At 37.7% G+C, this 17,150-nt stretch overlaps 1 protein-coding gene across 1 annotated transcript in view; it reads left to right on the forward strand.

Annotated features, from left to right (window-relative positions):
* LOC129280153 (EGF-like repeat and discoidin I-like domain-containing protein 3) overlaps positions 1-17,150 on the forward strand; it is a 49,420-nt gene that overhangs the window by 19,929 nt on the left and 12,341 nt on the right. Inside the window, exons 3-4 of the mRNA XM_064112586.1 lie at positions 9,717-9,797; positions 11,891-11,971. Of these exons, the coding sequence (XP_063968656.1) occupies positions 9,717-9,797; positions 11,891-11,971 (162 nt within the window). The remainder of the gene's footprint in view (positions 1-9,716; positions 9,798-11,890; positions 11,972-17,150) is intronic.

Raw genomic sequence — 17,150 nt, forward strand, 5'->3', positions numbered from 1 at the left:
ACCTCCCCCCTATTGACAGAGCAAATAAATTGGGAAAAACGGTAAAAGAAAAAAAAGGGGAAAGAAAGGAGAAAAAAGAAGACGAAACATAAAAGGAGGAAGACGAGTGAATAAAATAAGGTCAGGAGTAGACTTGGAAAACAATTTTTGAAAATATTTAATGTCACTATATTAAAGTTTCGCTCGCGCATCGCGCTCGCAATGCCTGCTCGATGAGATACATATCTTGCTCAATAGGCTGATATGTAGTTATCAAGTTTTTATATCAATATACAAAACATAATTCAGCTCGGACATCGATCTTTCATTTTGTTTTATTTACCAATTTATGTTTTTAAGTGCTCTGGAAAATGTCCGTTTTATGGTTTGAATCAACAATTGCAACATTTTGTGCGCTCGCACTATTTGCCAAGTAGGCCTACCTATTGTATTTTTGTTTTTCATATAAGATTCTCTAAATATACCTTTTCAGGTGTCTCGATCGTAAACAAATAATAAAGGCCTATGAGCTAGCGCTGCCTATATATTAATTCTATAACAAACTACTCAAATCCCCTCATTAAAAAATTCCGGATCGCGATTTGCGCTCGCATTATTTGCTACAATTATATCAACCAAAGAATCCTATTCATGATTACAAAAATACTTAAAATATCCAGTTTTCAGGCCTCATGCACTGTCAACATATTTCACACACTCATTAGGCTTAACAGATTAATAAATGTGAAATAAAATGTCTATGAATTCATAACAACTAAATTGTCCCTTTTCAGAAATAGATATTAACAAGTTTTAGGAAAAGAAATAGAAGATAGTCATCATTCTTATATGATGACAAAATGTCCTTAGGCCTAAAATGTCTCGATCCTAGGTCAAAATAATAATAACATATCAGCTCGCGCTTCGCGCTCGCATTATTTATATAGTGCTATCAAATTTCCCTATATACACAGTGCTGTAAACAGTGCTTAAATTGACCCTTTTCATATCGGAGTTTCAAATATTATTTTCAGCTCGGGCTCTGCGCTCGCATTATTGATTTTTATGATGAAAAATGAAATGTATTCAGATTGCCAGGATTCTGTCTAACTTTAAAACACGCACACGCATGTTTTTTGAGATACAAAGCTGGATCTTATTCAAAACGTGCTAAAATTATCCAGTTTCGAATCAGAATATCAAAAATTTTCAGCTCGCGCTTTGCGCTCGCATTATTATTGTAGGAAGATACCAAAAATTACCCATCCTTTTTCATGATTGACAAACATGAATCGAATGTCCCATTGGGGGATTTGAAATCTCATCTTTTTAGGTTGGAATATCAAAAATGTTCAGCTCGCGCTTCGCGCTCGCATTATGTTGCTTATAAAGTAAATCTAGGAAATGACTGTTAGGACATGGGCGTTTTGCCCTCCCAAAAAAAGAGAGAATCAAGACTGAGAAAAAATAGAGAGAAAAGGAAAGGGACTAGGATGAAATATAATATTGTTTTCCAAATATTATGTCAAAATCTATCACAACCTTGTATTCTTGTAATAGAAATGTCAACATATTTGCTTGCTCGCTTCGCTCACTGGCAACTTCTTATCAATTTTATGCGATACGCCATATCGAGCCCCCTCGAAATTGTTGGCTCATTACGGCACTGGGACAACCCCTCTCAAAGAAAAAAAAATCAACTTTGAGCGGCCGATCGGGGAAAATATGGGTGAAAAAAATGGCCCCTTCCCCCTATAGGCGGAAGCTGGGTCCGCCCCTGACTTAGGCTTTCAGGAAAAATAAAAAAAAATCAGATCGCGCTTCGCGTTCTCATTATTTATTTAGGCCTTGTGAGATACCTCAGTGTGTTTTTAGGAATAAAATCTCAGATTTTCTTTAACGTCTACCCCCTTTCCATTTCATTTATTTTTTTTATCTTGGTGCCCTCGCCCCCCCCCCCCCCCCCCGTGCACCTATGCTAAATAAATACGCCACTGATGAGGAGAATTAGTCGAGATTGCATTATTCCCAAGAGGTTATCATTAATATTATTGAAGGGTATACTAAAACAACAGTACAGAAACTATACAGCTCCCGTTCACACAATATTCTAGTAGTGCCTACATTGGTGAGTAGTTAAACCAAATTGAAAGCCCCCAAAATCGCTCGTGCTTCGCGCTCCCATTGATATTACATTATATATTCATGGATTTTTTTTTTCAAGAACGCAGTTAAAAGTGGTCTTTATTTTTTTTTAAATGTGATTATAAGATAATTCAAAATCCATTTAAGGCACTTAGGATAGCCTGGCCGGGAGGGAGTGGGCGCCATTTTTCGAAAAGTACACATGGACGCCAAACATCAGGTAAAATTTGCCCCCCCCCCCCCCACGAAATCCTGGATCCGCGCCTGGGTTCTATAACAATAACCCAATTAGGTCAATCACCCCCTGACAACTACTTCAAGGAAAATTTCATCCCCATATTTTTACCGCCGGGGACTGTTACCCCCCCCCCCCCGGAAATTTACCCTCCAGACAATTACCCCGGATAATTACCCCTAGTACGGAGCCGTGAAAATGCCATCAACGTGACGACATGGCGTGGTACTTTGTCTTACCATGTCTTAATTAATCATTGGTGGCGGAAGGCAAAACATTTACGGGGTCCACCTGAAATTTTGGGATGGACACAGGTAAAAATTTGACAAGCAAATCAACCAAACTTTTAGTAGGGACCACCAAATTTTTTTGACAAGAAAAAAAAGGTTATCAACCAAAATTAGGGGGACAAAAATATTTTAGGGGGGTCTACCTCAATTTAGGGGGGGGACGTAGAAAAAAAATGACAAGCAAAAAAAAAAGGTTCTCAACTAAAAATTTAGGGGGGACCGTCCCCCACCTCAAATTTAGGGGGAAATGTCTCCCCCCGCTTCCGCCGCCTAAGTAATTAATAAGCTTATTATTTCGACACAGCGATATATTCAATCTTGTCAAGTCGATATGTCCGCATGGCGAGATGTGTACAAGTCCCGGCAAGAAACCCGATATATCGCCATGTGACATGTAACTTATTTAAGTCGACTTGGCAACATAAAATATCTCACCATGATGACATATAACTTTCTATAAGAGGACTGACTTGGCAGGATAATGTATCTCGCCATGCGGACATAATATGCTTATTTAGTCGACATGGCAAGATAAAGTATCTCGCCATGTCGTCAAGTCGATGGCATTTTAGAGGCTTCGTATGGCGTCTAGAGGGTAAATTTCCGGGGGGGGGTAACAATCCCCGACGATAAAAATATGGGGATGATATTTTCCTTGAAGTAGATGTCAGGGGGCGATTGTCCTGTGGGTCATCGTTATAGAACCCCATGGACTCGTATCATCGACCTTTTGACCTCTTGATGACACTGGAATTCAATAGATCCTGATCATAATTTTACACACACCGCGGTCTATCGGACCCGCGGACTATCGGACCCGCGGTCTATCGGACCCGCGGTCTAACGGACCCGCGGTCTATCGGACCCGCGGTCTATCGGGCTGTAACCTGACCAGTTTAGACTCTGGTCAAGAGTAGGTAGTTAGTATGCGTTACGTTACATACATGCGTATTCCAGGGCCCCACGGGAGACCAGTTTATTGCTGAGTGGGCTACCCTGGTTAAATATATTGAAATAAAAAAAAAATAAAAAAAAATACATTCTCGAGGTAATCTTCCCCGTGAGAAATTCTGAGAATCTGATTTTTTACTTTACGTTTGGTGCCAAATACCATGACTTTTGTTTTAGTAGCATTTATTTCCATTAGATTAATTTTGAACCATTGACGCAATAAATCGTATTCCTTTTGCATGATGTGCATTTTAAACAGACGCGCAAATTAAGCTGTTTATTGTGATAAGGAGTCGTTACAAAGATACTAATCATGCTTTCAAGGGAAATTTAACTAAAAAGTGATATATACCCTGATTGAATAGAACCGCAAATGTATCGAGACTGAAAATGGAACAAATTAATAATGAAATAAAAGGATTTTAGAGTGAAGGGTGGTTAGAGGAAACTTGTTTTGACAATATAAAAAAGGTAATCACTCCAGTCTTTCTTTAACTTTATATCCAAACTAAAGGCCCCCAAACAGAAAAACAAAATTAGGTTTTCACTTCAAAATTTGGTATATTATCATCATCACTTAAAAAATAGAACATGTCGCACAACACATCGCAGGGCAAAAGTATTCTTTGCAAATTCAGATGAGGGGGGGGGCGGTCGTATGGCCAGTGCCGCCTCTGCACATTCGCCTGGTACAATAATCCATGCAATCGTATAGGGGCGTTGATTTGTTCCCAGTTTTGACTATTGAAAACCACAATTTCTACAAGCCACTTGAGTAAGAGAAAAACGAAATGAAAGAAATATATACAAATGTCTTTTTTCCATCTTTTGCCAATTTGTTCCCCCATTTCTATTGGGCGAGTTTTCTGCCCCTTCTAAATGGAGCATAAAGCTTCACCTACCCCCCTATTTGCCGTCTTAGATGTTAGAGGTCTCACATGCCTAATTCATTCCCCATAGACTCGTGTGTTAAATTGGCACTTTAAAAAATTCATAAAAAATAAGGATGAAATTCGGGGGTCGAATGTTTACTACCAGTGGATAGGATATATACCTGGCAATCCATATCTGACCAGAAAAGGGTCCCTCGACCGGCTCATTTTAAAAATAAATTGGCGTGTTTGAAGACACCGTCGGGGGGAGCAGATTCATCACCTCAAACAGCAAAATAGCCCTAATCCTTCCGCCAGTCAAAATATAGTCCAAAGTTGGTGATATTTCTTCCCAATTTGGGAAAAGGAAGTTCAATAATTACCAAAAATAGAATCAGTGTTACAGTGCCGGCCGCAGGAAACGTCACGCCCGAGCACGCAAACACCCGAGGGGGCTTTCGCGTCTAACCGAGGGTATTCAAGGGGAGCAGACTAGGGCGTTTAGACGCGCCCGCAGTTTCCTGCGTGCTATATAATATTGGCCGTGCCCGCACTTATCCTCGGGTACCCTAGGGTACATTGCATTATGTTTACATGTGCATGTACTTTGGTTATCTTGTGATAGACCATTATGTTTTTAAACTAGCGTGATCGGAATCTATTGTAGATTATTATTTTTTTTTTTTGATGTTATTTTTATTTTATTTTTTTTATTCTGTTTTCCCTTTTAATTCTTTTCCCTTATTCCCTCTTTCCCTTTCTTCCTTCATGTTTTCTTCTGTCTCTGTTTCTTTCAAATAATGAATGAATTCTTTTTCTTTCCTTCTTTCTCTTTTCCTCCATTTTTCTTACTTTTCTCTTTTCTCCCCTTATGTTTTTTCTTTCACACATTTATTCATCTTCCCTTCCTTTATTTTATTTTTTCTTTCTTTATTCATTACAATTAATAACGGAAACCGTTCTCTCTTTTATTCAAACTTTTTTCCTTTTAATTTTTCCTTTTTTTCTTTCCTCTAAATTCATTTCTTGTTTCCTCATTATTTTTCTCTTTTCTTTCTTCCGCTCACCCTCCCTTCCCCTTTCTTAATATATTTTGTTAACAAGTCTAACATTGTGTAGCCTTTTTGTTGATTTTTTGGCCTGGCTCGGTCGATCCGATGGTACATAGTGCTTTGTCGATTGTCCCGTATTTAATTTTGTGTAATCTGGTCACCCTGCCTGGAGCATCGAAATTATTGTTTTTCATTTACCGCAATGATTCTAATCAATTAATCTAATTTGATGCCTTATGTAAACTTTTTTCCTTACGCCTTGCGTGGGAGGCATACATGTATCGTACAAACTTGTTTATAAAAATATAACACAATGGAGATCAATTCTCTATCTTTTGGGATAATTTTTTTCCATACGTACCCATTCCTCTCCTTTCAGCGTAAACTATACACCTAATCCCATCTCCTTATTATGAACAGTGTAATAACTAGAAAACATTTGAAACATTCTTCCTTGAGTTTGATGGGGTGCACAGGGTGGAATCAGGAAAGAAGAAAGAAAGGCATATCAACAAAAAATAATTGAAATAGATAAAAAGCATTAATAAGCAGACTTGATTTTTTTGTTAATCAAAATTGACAAGTTATTAACAGAGTGAATGTTAACAAACATTAATGACAAACTTAAAATAAAACAGAATTATGAATATCAAGGGCATTTGCGAATTCTCATTACGTTAAAACAAACGTGCGGTCAATATTGGGATCGTCAATTCGTTGACATGGTTGATAAAACCCTAATAGAGGGAATGAAAGGTACGTGAAAACGAATACTAGTATGACGAAGATCATATAAAGTAGACGTGCAAAAAGCAAACACCAGCAAAACTGGTTGTGCTCATCGATTTTTTATTTGGTTCTTTTGTTATTGTCAACAGTCTGGTAGAGTCTTGCTCCCCGCCCACACATTTGATCTCCTTTGATCACATCCGCTTCCCAATTTATGACAGGATGTTCATAGAAATGAGGGGGGGGGGATTAATTTGTTGATGCGCTAACAACAATAAATGAGGATGTTCTTTTCATTTCGGTTCAAATCGGGTCTCTAAAACCGTCACCTTATAAAAAATATAAATTTACCTAAATGTAATAGATGTAACAGATTTATCTTTTTGCTAAAACATCTGATTACATTACCTGCTCTCTATTGCGGTTTTTAAGTTACATTGGTAGATATTCGAATTGGGAAGAGATGAAAGTGGAGGAAATAATAAAGGAGAAGAAGGAAGAGGAGGATGAAAAAAGTGAAGAGGGGTTCCAGCTTCATAGTGAGAACAACGCATAAATTTCGCGCAATTTTATACAAAATTATAGATGGGATTAAAACGAATATTAATATCCCTGATACACCTACATGATGATAATAACACGAATAATTGACGTCGAAGTAAAGATTTAATTATCATATTTACGAACTGCGGTTTTATATTGATAGATTTGTCGGACATCAATTAAAGTTATAAACATTATTTATATATTTATTTTATTTCAGTAAAGCAAGATTTTCCTTCGAAATATATTTTGTCATGAATTGGAAATTATAAAACCAAGTCACAACTTGGTATAATACAGAATTCAGTGTTATATGGCAGCTAAAAATAATAATACATGACATTTGTAAAGTGCACTTTCCATCTTGATTGCTCAATGCGCTTCAGAGCAAATCAGCAAAAGCTATTTACATAATGTAACTATTTAAAAAAAATCTAGCACATTTAGCTTCAATGTTTAAACACATACCCAAGTAAAAGTATGTTTTCGAAAGCTACTATGACGTAGTGTGTGCAATGGGTACTTAACGAATTAATTATCACTTGCCGACAAAGCAAGAATGGAGCTATACAAACCATTCTTTTCTTTTAAGAGTTTTGGTGGGTGCTCACGCAAACGCTAACTATCAAACCTAACAATTCTTTTCGGGGAACAAAGGAGTTAGTCAAGCCAAGTTAAAGAATGAAAGCCCCGTCCCGGTTCACCTCTATATAGTCGAAAACCCTTTTAATCATCACGCGTGAGCATTACTGGGTAAAACAAGTTTCATAACTAAGTACTGCAGAACTATAGGGTATCCATATTACAAATGAAACAATAAGCCCCCTCTGTTTTCTCTTTCTCCCCTTTCCCCTTCTTTTCTTCGCTCCCTTCTCCTTCTCTCACTTTTTCTATTTTCCTTCTCATTTTCCTTCGATCCCTTCCTTTTTGCCTTTTTCTTTCATTTGTCTTTCTTCTTTCTTGAATGAGTGGATGTTAATTCGGGACAAGTTTTTAATTGATGCAACGAGAGCAGGAAATTGTGAGCATGGTGAGAGAAAATAATTACAAGATTGAGCGCAACAATGTTCAATACTTGTCATCAGCGTAAAAATTGGCAGATGCAAGTTACTAAAGTATTTTCTGACATGAAAAACTGGACAATATCCCAAAATTTTCTTCCCGCTTTCTCTCTTTTCCTCTACTTCCCACTTCTTTTGTCCCATGTACTTCTTACCTTTTCCTGCACCCTTCCTTCTCTTCCCTCCTCCGTTTATTTACTCCATTTTATTATGTCTCCCTTCTTCATTTTATTAAATTTTCCCCTCCTTATCCTTCTCTCTTTTTCATTCTGTCCTTCTTCCTTTTCTTCCTCTGTCTCTTCTTTTCCCCTTCGATTTTCAATCTATTTTCCTTTTCTCCTTTTCCCTCTTTTCTTTCTTTCTCACCATCCCTTCTGTTTTCTTCTCCATTTCACCTTTTCCTTATTTCTTTTCTTTACCCCCTCTCTCTCTTTCTCCTCTTCGCCCCCCCCCCCCCACCACCTTTTTTTTTCTTCTCTTTCTCCCCTTTTTCCCCTTCTCTCACTTTTTCTATTTCTCTTATCTCTTTCCTTCTCATCTTCCTTTTCGCATTTTCTTTCATTTTTGCTTTCTTCTTCTCCCTTTTATCTGCATCTCGTAGATCCGCACCTGAAAGGCATGTCAGGGTATATAAAAAAAAAAAAGGATGACCATGCAGGGAAAGAAGAGTAAATAGTTCTAGGACGACCTCCGGAATGTAGGGTCAACATCGACAAATACCTGCTCCTTTGTCAGAAACTCATTTACGATCACGACTAACCATGTCAGTGAATGAAATAACGGACACCACGGAATAATATTCATAGGAAAGGACCCTTTACGCTGGTGCCAGTGTGTAATCGAACACAATAAGTCATTCGATGAAAAAGCCTAAAATCCCAGTTATCAACCCAAAACTTTGTAATTTTCTTAACAGATTTTATCCACGATAAATGATCAAAAACTTATGCTTGATATGAGATAAAAATCACATGCAGTCTTGAACGAATGTGTCAAATCAGACCTCCTATTTCGACCAAGAATGCACGGCCGAACATCCTAGGGAAACACCCAAGGATAGACGCCCGGCGCTCCCCTAGGGCACTCATGTCCTAGGGGAGTGGACGCGGGCGTCTTCCCTCGTCCGCTCCCCTCAAATGTCCGCTACGGGCTACCTCGTTCGCCCTAGCGGGCACTGTGACGTTTCCCACGGCCGGCACTGTAGATGGACAATCATATGCATACACTTTGTCAATCAGCCATATCAAAATAAAAAAAATAGCAATGGGTTGGCTCGAATGAATTTCTATGGCCTGCCACTAGTGATTAGGCCCGTGTAGCCGCAAGTGTTGTATTAACTCGCATGTAATTCCGTCGCCTCCTGCTATTACCGGGCAGGTTTACCAGACATAATGATATTAGCGAGTTTTCGATTTGCACGTCGACTAGTGGACTGCGACAAAAGTGCGTCATAATAGTCTGCTTTACGGTATACAGAACGCTGGAGTAAATCACCACGTGGCTTCAATCAATGGGCAAGGATTTGATTGCTCGTTTACTACATATCGAACGAGCGTGATCTGAGCGAAATCCACGTTCGTCATCATGAAGTTGACGTGTCAGGAATGGCTTGCACATGCTCAGTGTCTTCCAATCATGTGCTCGACTGACTTTGTATACCATCAACACAAAGCAGACTCTTATGACGTACTTTCGTCGCAATCCACTAGTCGACGTGCATATCGAAAACTCCCTATTATCATCGCTGGAGCATCAGTGTGATTAAAACAGAATGTGGTGTATTATCATGATTTGAATCGTGCATAATTTAATTCAATTTTTATGGGAGCTTTTGTTGCTATTCTTTACGCTTTTTGCAGCGTGTCTTTCTAACCCGTGTCCGCCTGATGAAGTTTGCGAGGAAACGACGACTGGATTCAGCTGTCAGATCAACGAAACAGGTAACTGTGCTCATTGTTTATTCAGTAGCGGGGATGAGCAAGAAACATAAGACGAAGAGAAAGCACAGCAAGGAAAAAGATGAAAACAGATTAAAAAAAGAAAGAAAGAAAGGAACAAAGGAAGGAAAATAAAATGAAAGAAAGAAAAGAAGGGAGGGAGGAAGGAATGAAGGAAGAAAGGGAGAAAGAAAGAAGGAAAGAAAGAAAGAAAAAAAGAAAGAAAGGAAGAAAGAAAGAAAAGAAGAGAGGAAGGAAGGAAGGGAGAAAGAAAGAAAGAAAGAAAGAAAGAAAGAAAGAAAGAAAGGGAGAAAGAAAGAAAGAAAGAAAGGAAAGGGAAAGAAAGAAGGAATGGAGAGAGAAAGAAAGAAAGAAATGAAAGGAGAAAGGAAGGAGGGAGGAAAGATTGAAAGAAATAAGGAAGGAAAGAAAGAAAGAATATAATTATGTAAAACGTCAAGGGTAAAGTGAACGACAAATGGGCCTTGAGGGGTCACAGGTAACACCAAACAAAAGAGCATGGGGGGACAGCATATGATTTGCTAAACTTCAATTAGAATGTTTTTACCGCCGTATATTATAAGGTCGACTATGACTGTAGTTTTCATCACATGGTAGACGTATTATATCATACTATATTTTACTATTCTAATATGTGATATTAGAGTATATTAAATAGATGTATCTTGTCAATAAAAAATAATCTAAAAGCTATGCGTGGGCATTGATGGGGTTTCACAATCGCTCTTGCGATCGTTTGCGATCATTTGGTTACAATAAGTTGTACACAATCGCAACGGTTGTAAGCAGTCGCACCACCAATTGTGAAAGGGGCTTTAATTATTAACGTGGAGACATGTGCAATTTTTCTGTAAGTGACAGGGCATTATGCCAGGGCCCTGAAGAAAACAGGTTTTTCACTACTACATGGAGGTCAACTTCGAAAAGGGGGTCCACTGCAAAATTAATGCAATTTTCGTTACATTTTTTGCAATTTTTACACATCTTCCGGAATACCTGGGGGTGCTGCCTATGGAGAATAGGCCTAATACACGCAGCATACCTAAGGATTTTTTTTGCATCCCCGCTTCCTAAGGCCATGCTTTATGTATGCTCCTGTGACATTTTCGCCCGTCTCAATATCTCATAGGGCATAGGGTAGTTCGAATTCTAATAGAGTCTTTAGTTCAGAAAAAAAATGTAACGATAAGGGGGTAAGGTTTTCGGCTTAACGTGCAGATTTGCATCGGGACAATTATTGCCGGAGCATGCGAAATTTCTTGAAACCCATCTGTTAACGACCACTAATACGCACGACATGGTTGAATGCCTACCCTGTCAGAACAAGTTCATATCTACTGATGATTGTGTACATTTTCCCATCCAAAGAACCTTTGTCCCCTTTACAGCGTAGACAGTAGGGAGTTGTTGCTCCGCGGAGCACAACGGATTCAAGTAAACAGTAAATATTTTGAAAAATGTCCACCAAATGACAAAGCACAGCTTGGAAGTCTTTGTCGAAGATAGGTGAACCGGAACAGCAGTTTCGGAGCTGAGGGAAAAAAAATGCAAATATGTCGTTTGTCTAGAACCCAGGACAAAACTGTTCTTTTTATTCTCTAACTTTCGACGAAGAATTCTTGGTTCTTATTTATTGACATGAAGAACATTTAACAATACATTTTCTATGTTCTTGTACCATTCGTTAGTCGTGGAGCGAAACTGTCTAATATAGGATTTAAAGGGAAATTAAAGGGATTTGATTGCTCGTTTACTACATTTCGAACGAGCGTGATCTGAACGAAATCCACGTTCGTCATCATGAAGTTGACGTGTCAGGAATGGCTTGCACATGCTCAGTGTCTTCCAATCATGTGCTCGACTGACTTTGTATACCATCAACACAAAGCAGAATATTATGACGTACTTTCGTCGCAGTCCACTAGTCGACGTGCATATCGAAAAATCCCTATTATCATCGCTGGAGCATCAGTGTGATTAAAACAGAATGTGGTGTATTATCATGATTTCAATCGTGCATAATTTAATTCAATTTTTATGGGAGCTTTTGTTGCTATTCTTCACGCTTTTTTCAGCATGTCTTTCTAACCCGTGTCCGCCTGATGAAGTTTGCGAGGAAACAACGACTGGATTCAGCTGTCAGGTCAACGAAACAGGTAACTGTGCTCATTGTTTATTCAGTAGCGGGGATGAGCAAGAAACATAAGACGAAGAGAAAGCACAGCAAGGAAAAAGATGAAAACAGATTAAAAAAAGAAAGAAAGAAAGGAAGAAAGGAAGGAAAATAAAATGAAAGAAAGAAAAGAAGGGAGGGAGGAAGGAATGAAGGAAGAAAGGGAGAAAGAAAGAAGGAAAGAAAGAAAGAAAAGAAAAGAAAGAAAGGAAGAAAGAAAGAAAAGAAGAGAGGAAGGAAGGAAGGGAGAAAGACAGAAAGAAAGGAAGGGAGAAAGAAAGAAAGAAAGAAAGAAAGAAAGAAAGAAAGAAAGAAAGAAAGAAAGAAAGAAAGAAAGAAAGAAAGAAAGAAAGGAAAAGGGAAGGAAAGAAGGAATGGAGAGAGAAAGAAAGAAAGAAATGAAAGGAGAAAGGAAGGAGAGAGGAAAGAAAGAAAGAAATAAAGAAGGAAAGAAAGAAAGAATATAATTATGTAAAACGTCAAGGGTAAAGTGAACGACAAATGGGCCTTGAGGGGTCACAGGTAACACCAAACAAAAGAGCATGGGGGGACAGCATATGATTTGCTAAACTTCAATTAGAATGTTTTTACCGCCGTATATTTAAGGTCGACTATGACTGTAGTTTTCATCACATGGTAGACGTATTATATCATACTATATTTTACTATTCTAATATGTGATATTAGAGTATATTAAATAGATGTATCTTGTCAATAAAAAATAATCTAAAAGCTATGCGTGGGCATTGATGGGGTTTCACAATCGCTCTTGCGATCGTTTGCGATCATTTGGTTACAATATGTTGTACACAATCGCAACGGTTGTAAGCAGTCGCACCACCAATTGTGAAAGGGGCTTTAATTATTAACGTGGAGACATGTGCAATTTTTCTGTAAGTGACAGGGCATTATGCCAGGGCCCTGAAGAAAACAGGTTTTCACTACTACATGGAGGTCAACTTCGTTCGGAGGAATTTGAAAAGCAAAAAAGGGGGTTCACTGCAAAATTAATGCAATTTTCGTTACATTTTTTTTCAATTTCTACACATCTTCCGGAATACCTGGGGGTGCTGCCTATGGAGAATAGGCCTAATACACGCAGCATACCCAAGGATTTTTTTTTGCATCCCCGCTTCCTAAGGCCATGCTTTATGTATGCTCCTGTGACATTTTCGCCCGTCTCAATATCTCATAGGGCATAGGGTAGTTCGAATTCTAATAGAGTCTTTAGTTCAGAAAAAAAATGTAACGATAAGGGGGTAAGGTTTTCGGCTTAACGTGCAGATTTGCATCGGGACAATTATTGCCGGAGCATGCGAAATTTCTTGAAACCCATCTGTTAACGACCACTAATACGCACGACATGGTTGAATGCCTACCCTGTCAGAACAAGTTCATATCTACTGATGATTGTGTACATTTTCCCATCCAAAGAACCTTTGTCCCCTTTACAGCGTAGACAGTAGGGAATTGTCGCTCCGCGGAGCACAACGGATTCAAGTAAACAGTAAATATTTTGAAAAATGTCCACCAAATGACAAAGCACAGCTTGGAAGTCTTTGTCGAAGATAGGTGAACCGGAACAGCAGTTTCGGAGCTGACGAAAAAAATGCAAATATGTCGTTTGTCTAGAACCCAGAACAAAACTGTTCTTTTTATTCTCTAACTTTCGACAAAGAATTCTTGGTTCTTATTTATTGACATGAAGAACATTTAACAATGCATTTTCTATGTTCGTGAACCATTCGTAAGTCGTGGAGCAAAACTGTCTAATATAGGATTTAAAGGGAAATCTTACCATGGTCTTATAATGATGTATTATAGAGAGGGTGAATAGAAGAAGAAAAAAACCAAGAATTATGAAAGCTTACGAAAGTCTGACAAGATATAAGAAAGTTATAGATGTTTTAAAATTGAGTTCACAAAGACTACATGTATGTAAATTCGGTAAGTATCATAAATATTGAAAAGCAATAGGGACAACTTTCCCATTTCTCACAAGTATCCTCTGGGGTTTTGATAAAAAAATATGAGACAGATAACATGTTGTTATATGGAACAGTTCTATGATCAAAGTTATTGCGCATTCTTTTCCATTCAGCATGTTCAGTCCGAGCTCCGACCGTTCATTTTTTGATCATTTCGATTCGAAAGGTATTGGATTTTCTTTTCACTTGTGCCATTGCACTTTTTCTCCCCTATTCTCTGGAATGAAAAGCATGTAGCTCAAATCCATGTGAAGAGGGCGGTACATGTACTGTGACGCAAGATGGATATCTCTGCGATTGTCCGGATGGATTCACCGGCAATGAATGTCAGAAAGGTATTTGTTTCCTTCTCCCGTCAGATTACTTAAATCTATTTATTTATTCAGTTATTCATATATCTATTTATTTATTTGTTTTCTGTATTTAAAAGTCTCTAAAATATACTGATTATCAATCATGTCTGTTTTGGGGTATTTTATTCTATCATTGATACATAAATGCTGACATGGGTATACACTGAGATGTATATTTTAGAATAAGAACAGATTTTGGAAGATCTCCGAGGACGGGCGTGGTGTAAGTGTGTGTATGTGTGTGAGGGAGAGATGGCGGTGTGTAAGTGTGTGTGTGTGTATGTGTGTGAGAGAGAGGGCGGTGTGTAAGTGCGTGTGTGAATGCTTAAGCGTGTGTGCGTATTTCATAGGAGAATGGAATGCTTCATTGGGGGAGGTGCTGTGATCAAATTATCCAAAGAGCCCGACTACAACATGGAAGTCCAGGGTTCGATTCTCACCGCTCGCCTTGAGCAAGGCTTTTTACATCTTCTTGCATCAAACAAGGCATTTTAATTCTTGCATCAAGTAAATTACAAATTTCATATACAGTGCCGGCCGCAGGAAACGTCACGCCCGAGCACGCAAACACCCTAGGGGGCTTTTGCGTCTAACCGAGGGTATTCAAGGGGAGCCCCCTAGGGTGTTTAGCCGCGCCCGCAGTTTCCTGCGTGCTATTAGTCCAGGATAGGCCCCATAGAGAAGGGGTCGAACCTTGTTTTTTTAGATATACAATGTTTTTTAATGGTTTCTTGTCAATTCGAGGGTGCTGATTCCGAATCTGAAGATGCCACTTTTGTAACCTTGAGCATTTTCCGCAAATTGGCAAAATTCAATATGGCCACCAAAATATGCAAATTACCCATGAAAATCATAAAATTGCCCACACATTATTTATAAAATGCATGTAGTTGTTTTGCAGAAGTGAAATACTCGTTGGAAAAATTATATTTGGAAAAATATTTATTTCACTGATATTCAAAATGGCCGCCATAGGCCTCTGTATACGCTATTATGTAGAATATGATTGGGGAAAAATAATTTTAAAACAAGAACACTATAATTGCATGTGATTGTGACCAACGAGTGGACTACTGTCTGAAAACCTGATTATTAACAAAACTATGTCATTTGTATACTATATAATGTGATAAATGCTGTATTATGACATTCAAAATGGCTGTCATTGAAGCCTTACACTGTTACAATATATAAAAGAGGGACAAATAATTTTCACAACATTTGAATTTGCTTGAATATAAAATGCAAATTTTGGTGTAACAATGTCTGACAACATAATTTCTAACGAGACATATCATTTCCCTTGCCATTTCGGTAATAATGCTGTATGTTGACATTCAAAATGGCGGCCATAGGCCCTACCTGTATTATGAATAAAGCGAATGAAGAAACTAATTTTCACAAGAGTAAGAACAATAAAATGAATGTAATTGTAATCTAAGAGTGAAATATTGTTTGAAAACATGTTTTCTAGCGAAACATTTTGTTTGTCGTGCATGAGATAAATGCTGTATTGTGAAATTCAAAATGGCCTCTAAGGGCCCTTACAGCATTTTCTACAATGTAAATGGGGACAAATAATTTTGTAAGAATTAGGATTTGCCTGACTATGAAATCCATATAATTCTGTTGTATGAGGAAAATACTGTTTAAAAAAGCGATTTTTATGAAATATAACATTTCCTCTCCCATGTAGGTGATAAATACTGTATTTTGACTTTCAAAATGGCCGGTACAAGCCCTAACTAAATTATGTAACATGCGTATAGGGAAACTAATTTTCACAATGAGAACCAAAAATGCACGTAACTATGTAATGTATAAGTAAAATATTGTCTTGAACATGATTTCTAACTAAATACATCATATATTGGTCGAGAAGGTGATAAATACCTTACTCTGAAATTTAAAATGGCTGCCATAGGACCCCAAAGTATTATGTACATTCTAACTGGGGACAGATTATTTTGACATAATTTTTACTATAAAAATTGCTTAATTTTTATGTAAGTGTAAAGTATTGTCTAAACCCAATGGTTTCTAACGAAATATATCATAGCTTGTGTCCGAAAGGTGACAAATGCTGCATTTTGAAATTGCAAATGGCCGCCATAGTCCCTTACCGTAATATGTAAAATGGGGAAAGATAATTTCCACAAAAAAGCATATTGCAGCCATTTTCAAATTTCAAAATATAGCATTTATCACCTTAATAAAATAAGAAATGATCTATTTCGTTAGAAATCACATTTTCAGACAATATTTCACTCATACATGCAACACCATTAAGTCAAACAAAGCAAAATTCTGTTAAAATTATTTGTTCTTATTCCCATAGTACATCATATAGGCCTACCCTCAGGTCCTGTAGCGGCCATTTTGACTTTCAAAATACATTATTTATCACCTCCCTGGCAGAATAAATGATATATCTTGTTAGAAATTATGTTTTTAGACAATATTTTACTCTAAGATCACAATTATATGCATTTTATGGTGCTGACTCCTGTGAAAATCGGTTTCCCAGATCGAATGTACATAATACAGTCAATGTCTTTGGCGGCCATTTTGAAAGTCAAAATACAATAATTGACACAAATATGAAACCCGAATAATACATTTCGTTGAAAATTATATGTTAAAGTATATTATTCCACTAATTTACCACAAAAACATGTATTTTAGCGCTTACCTTGTGATTGTTTTTTTCCTCTCTAACATCTTCCATAATACTTCTAGGGACTTTGGCGGCCATTTTAGATATCAAAATACAGGATTTATCATAATTATACATGGCATGTTAAATAATAAATTTCGTTAA

This window comes from Lytechinus pictus, chromosome 17 (assembly GCF_037042905.1).
Source record: "Lytechinus pictus isolate F3 Inbred chromosome 17, Lp3.0, whole genome shotgun sequence".
NCBI lineage: Eukaryota > Metazoa > Echinodermata > Echinoidea > Temnopleuroida > Toxopneustidae > Lytechinus > Lytechinus pictus.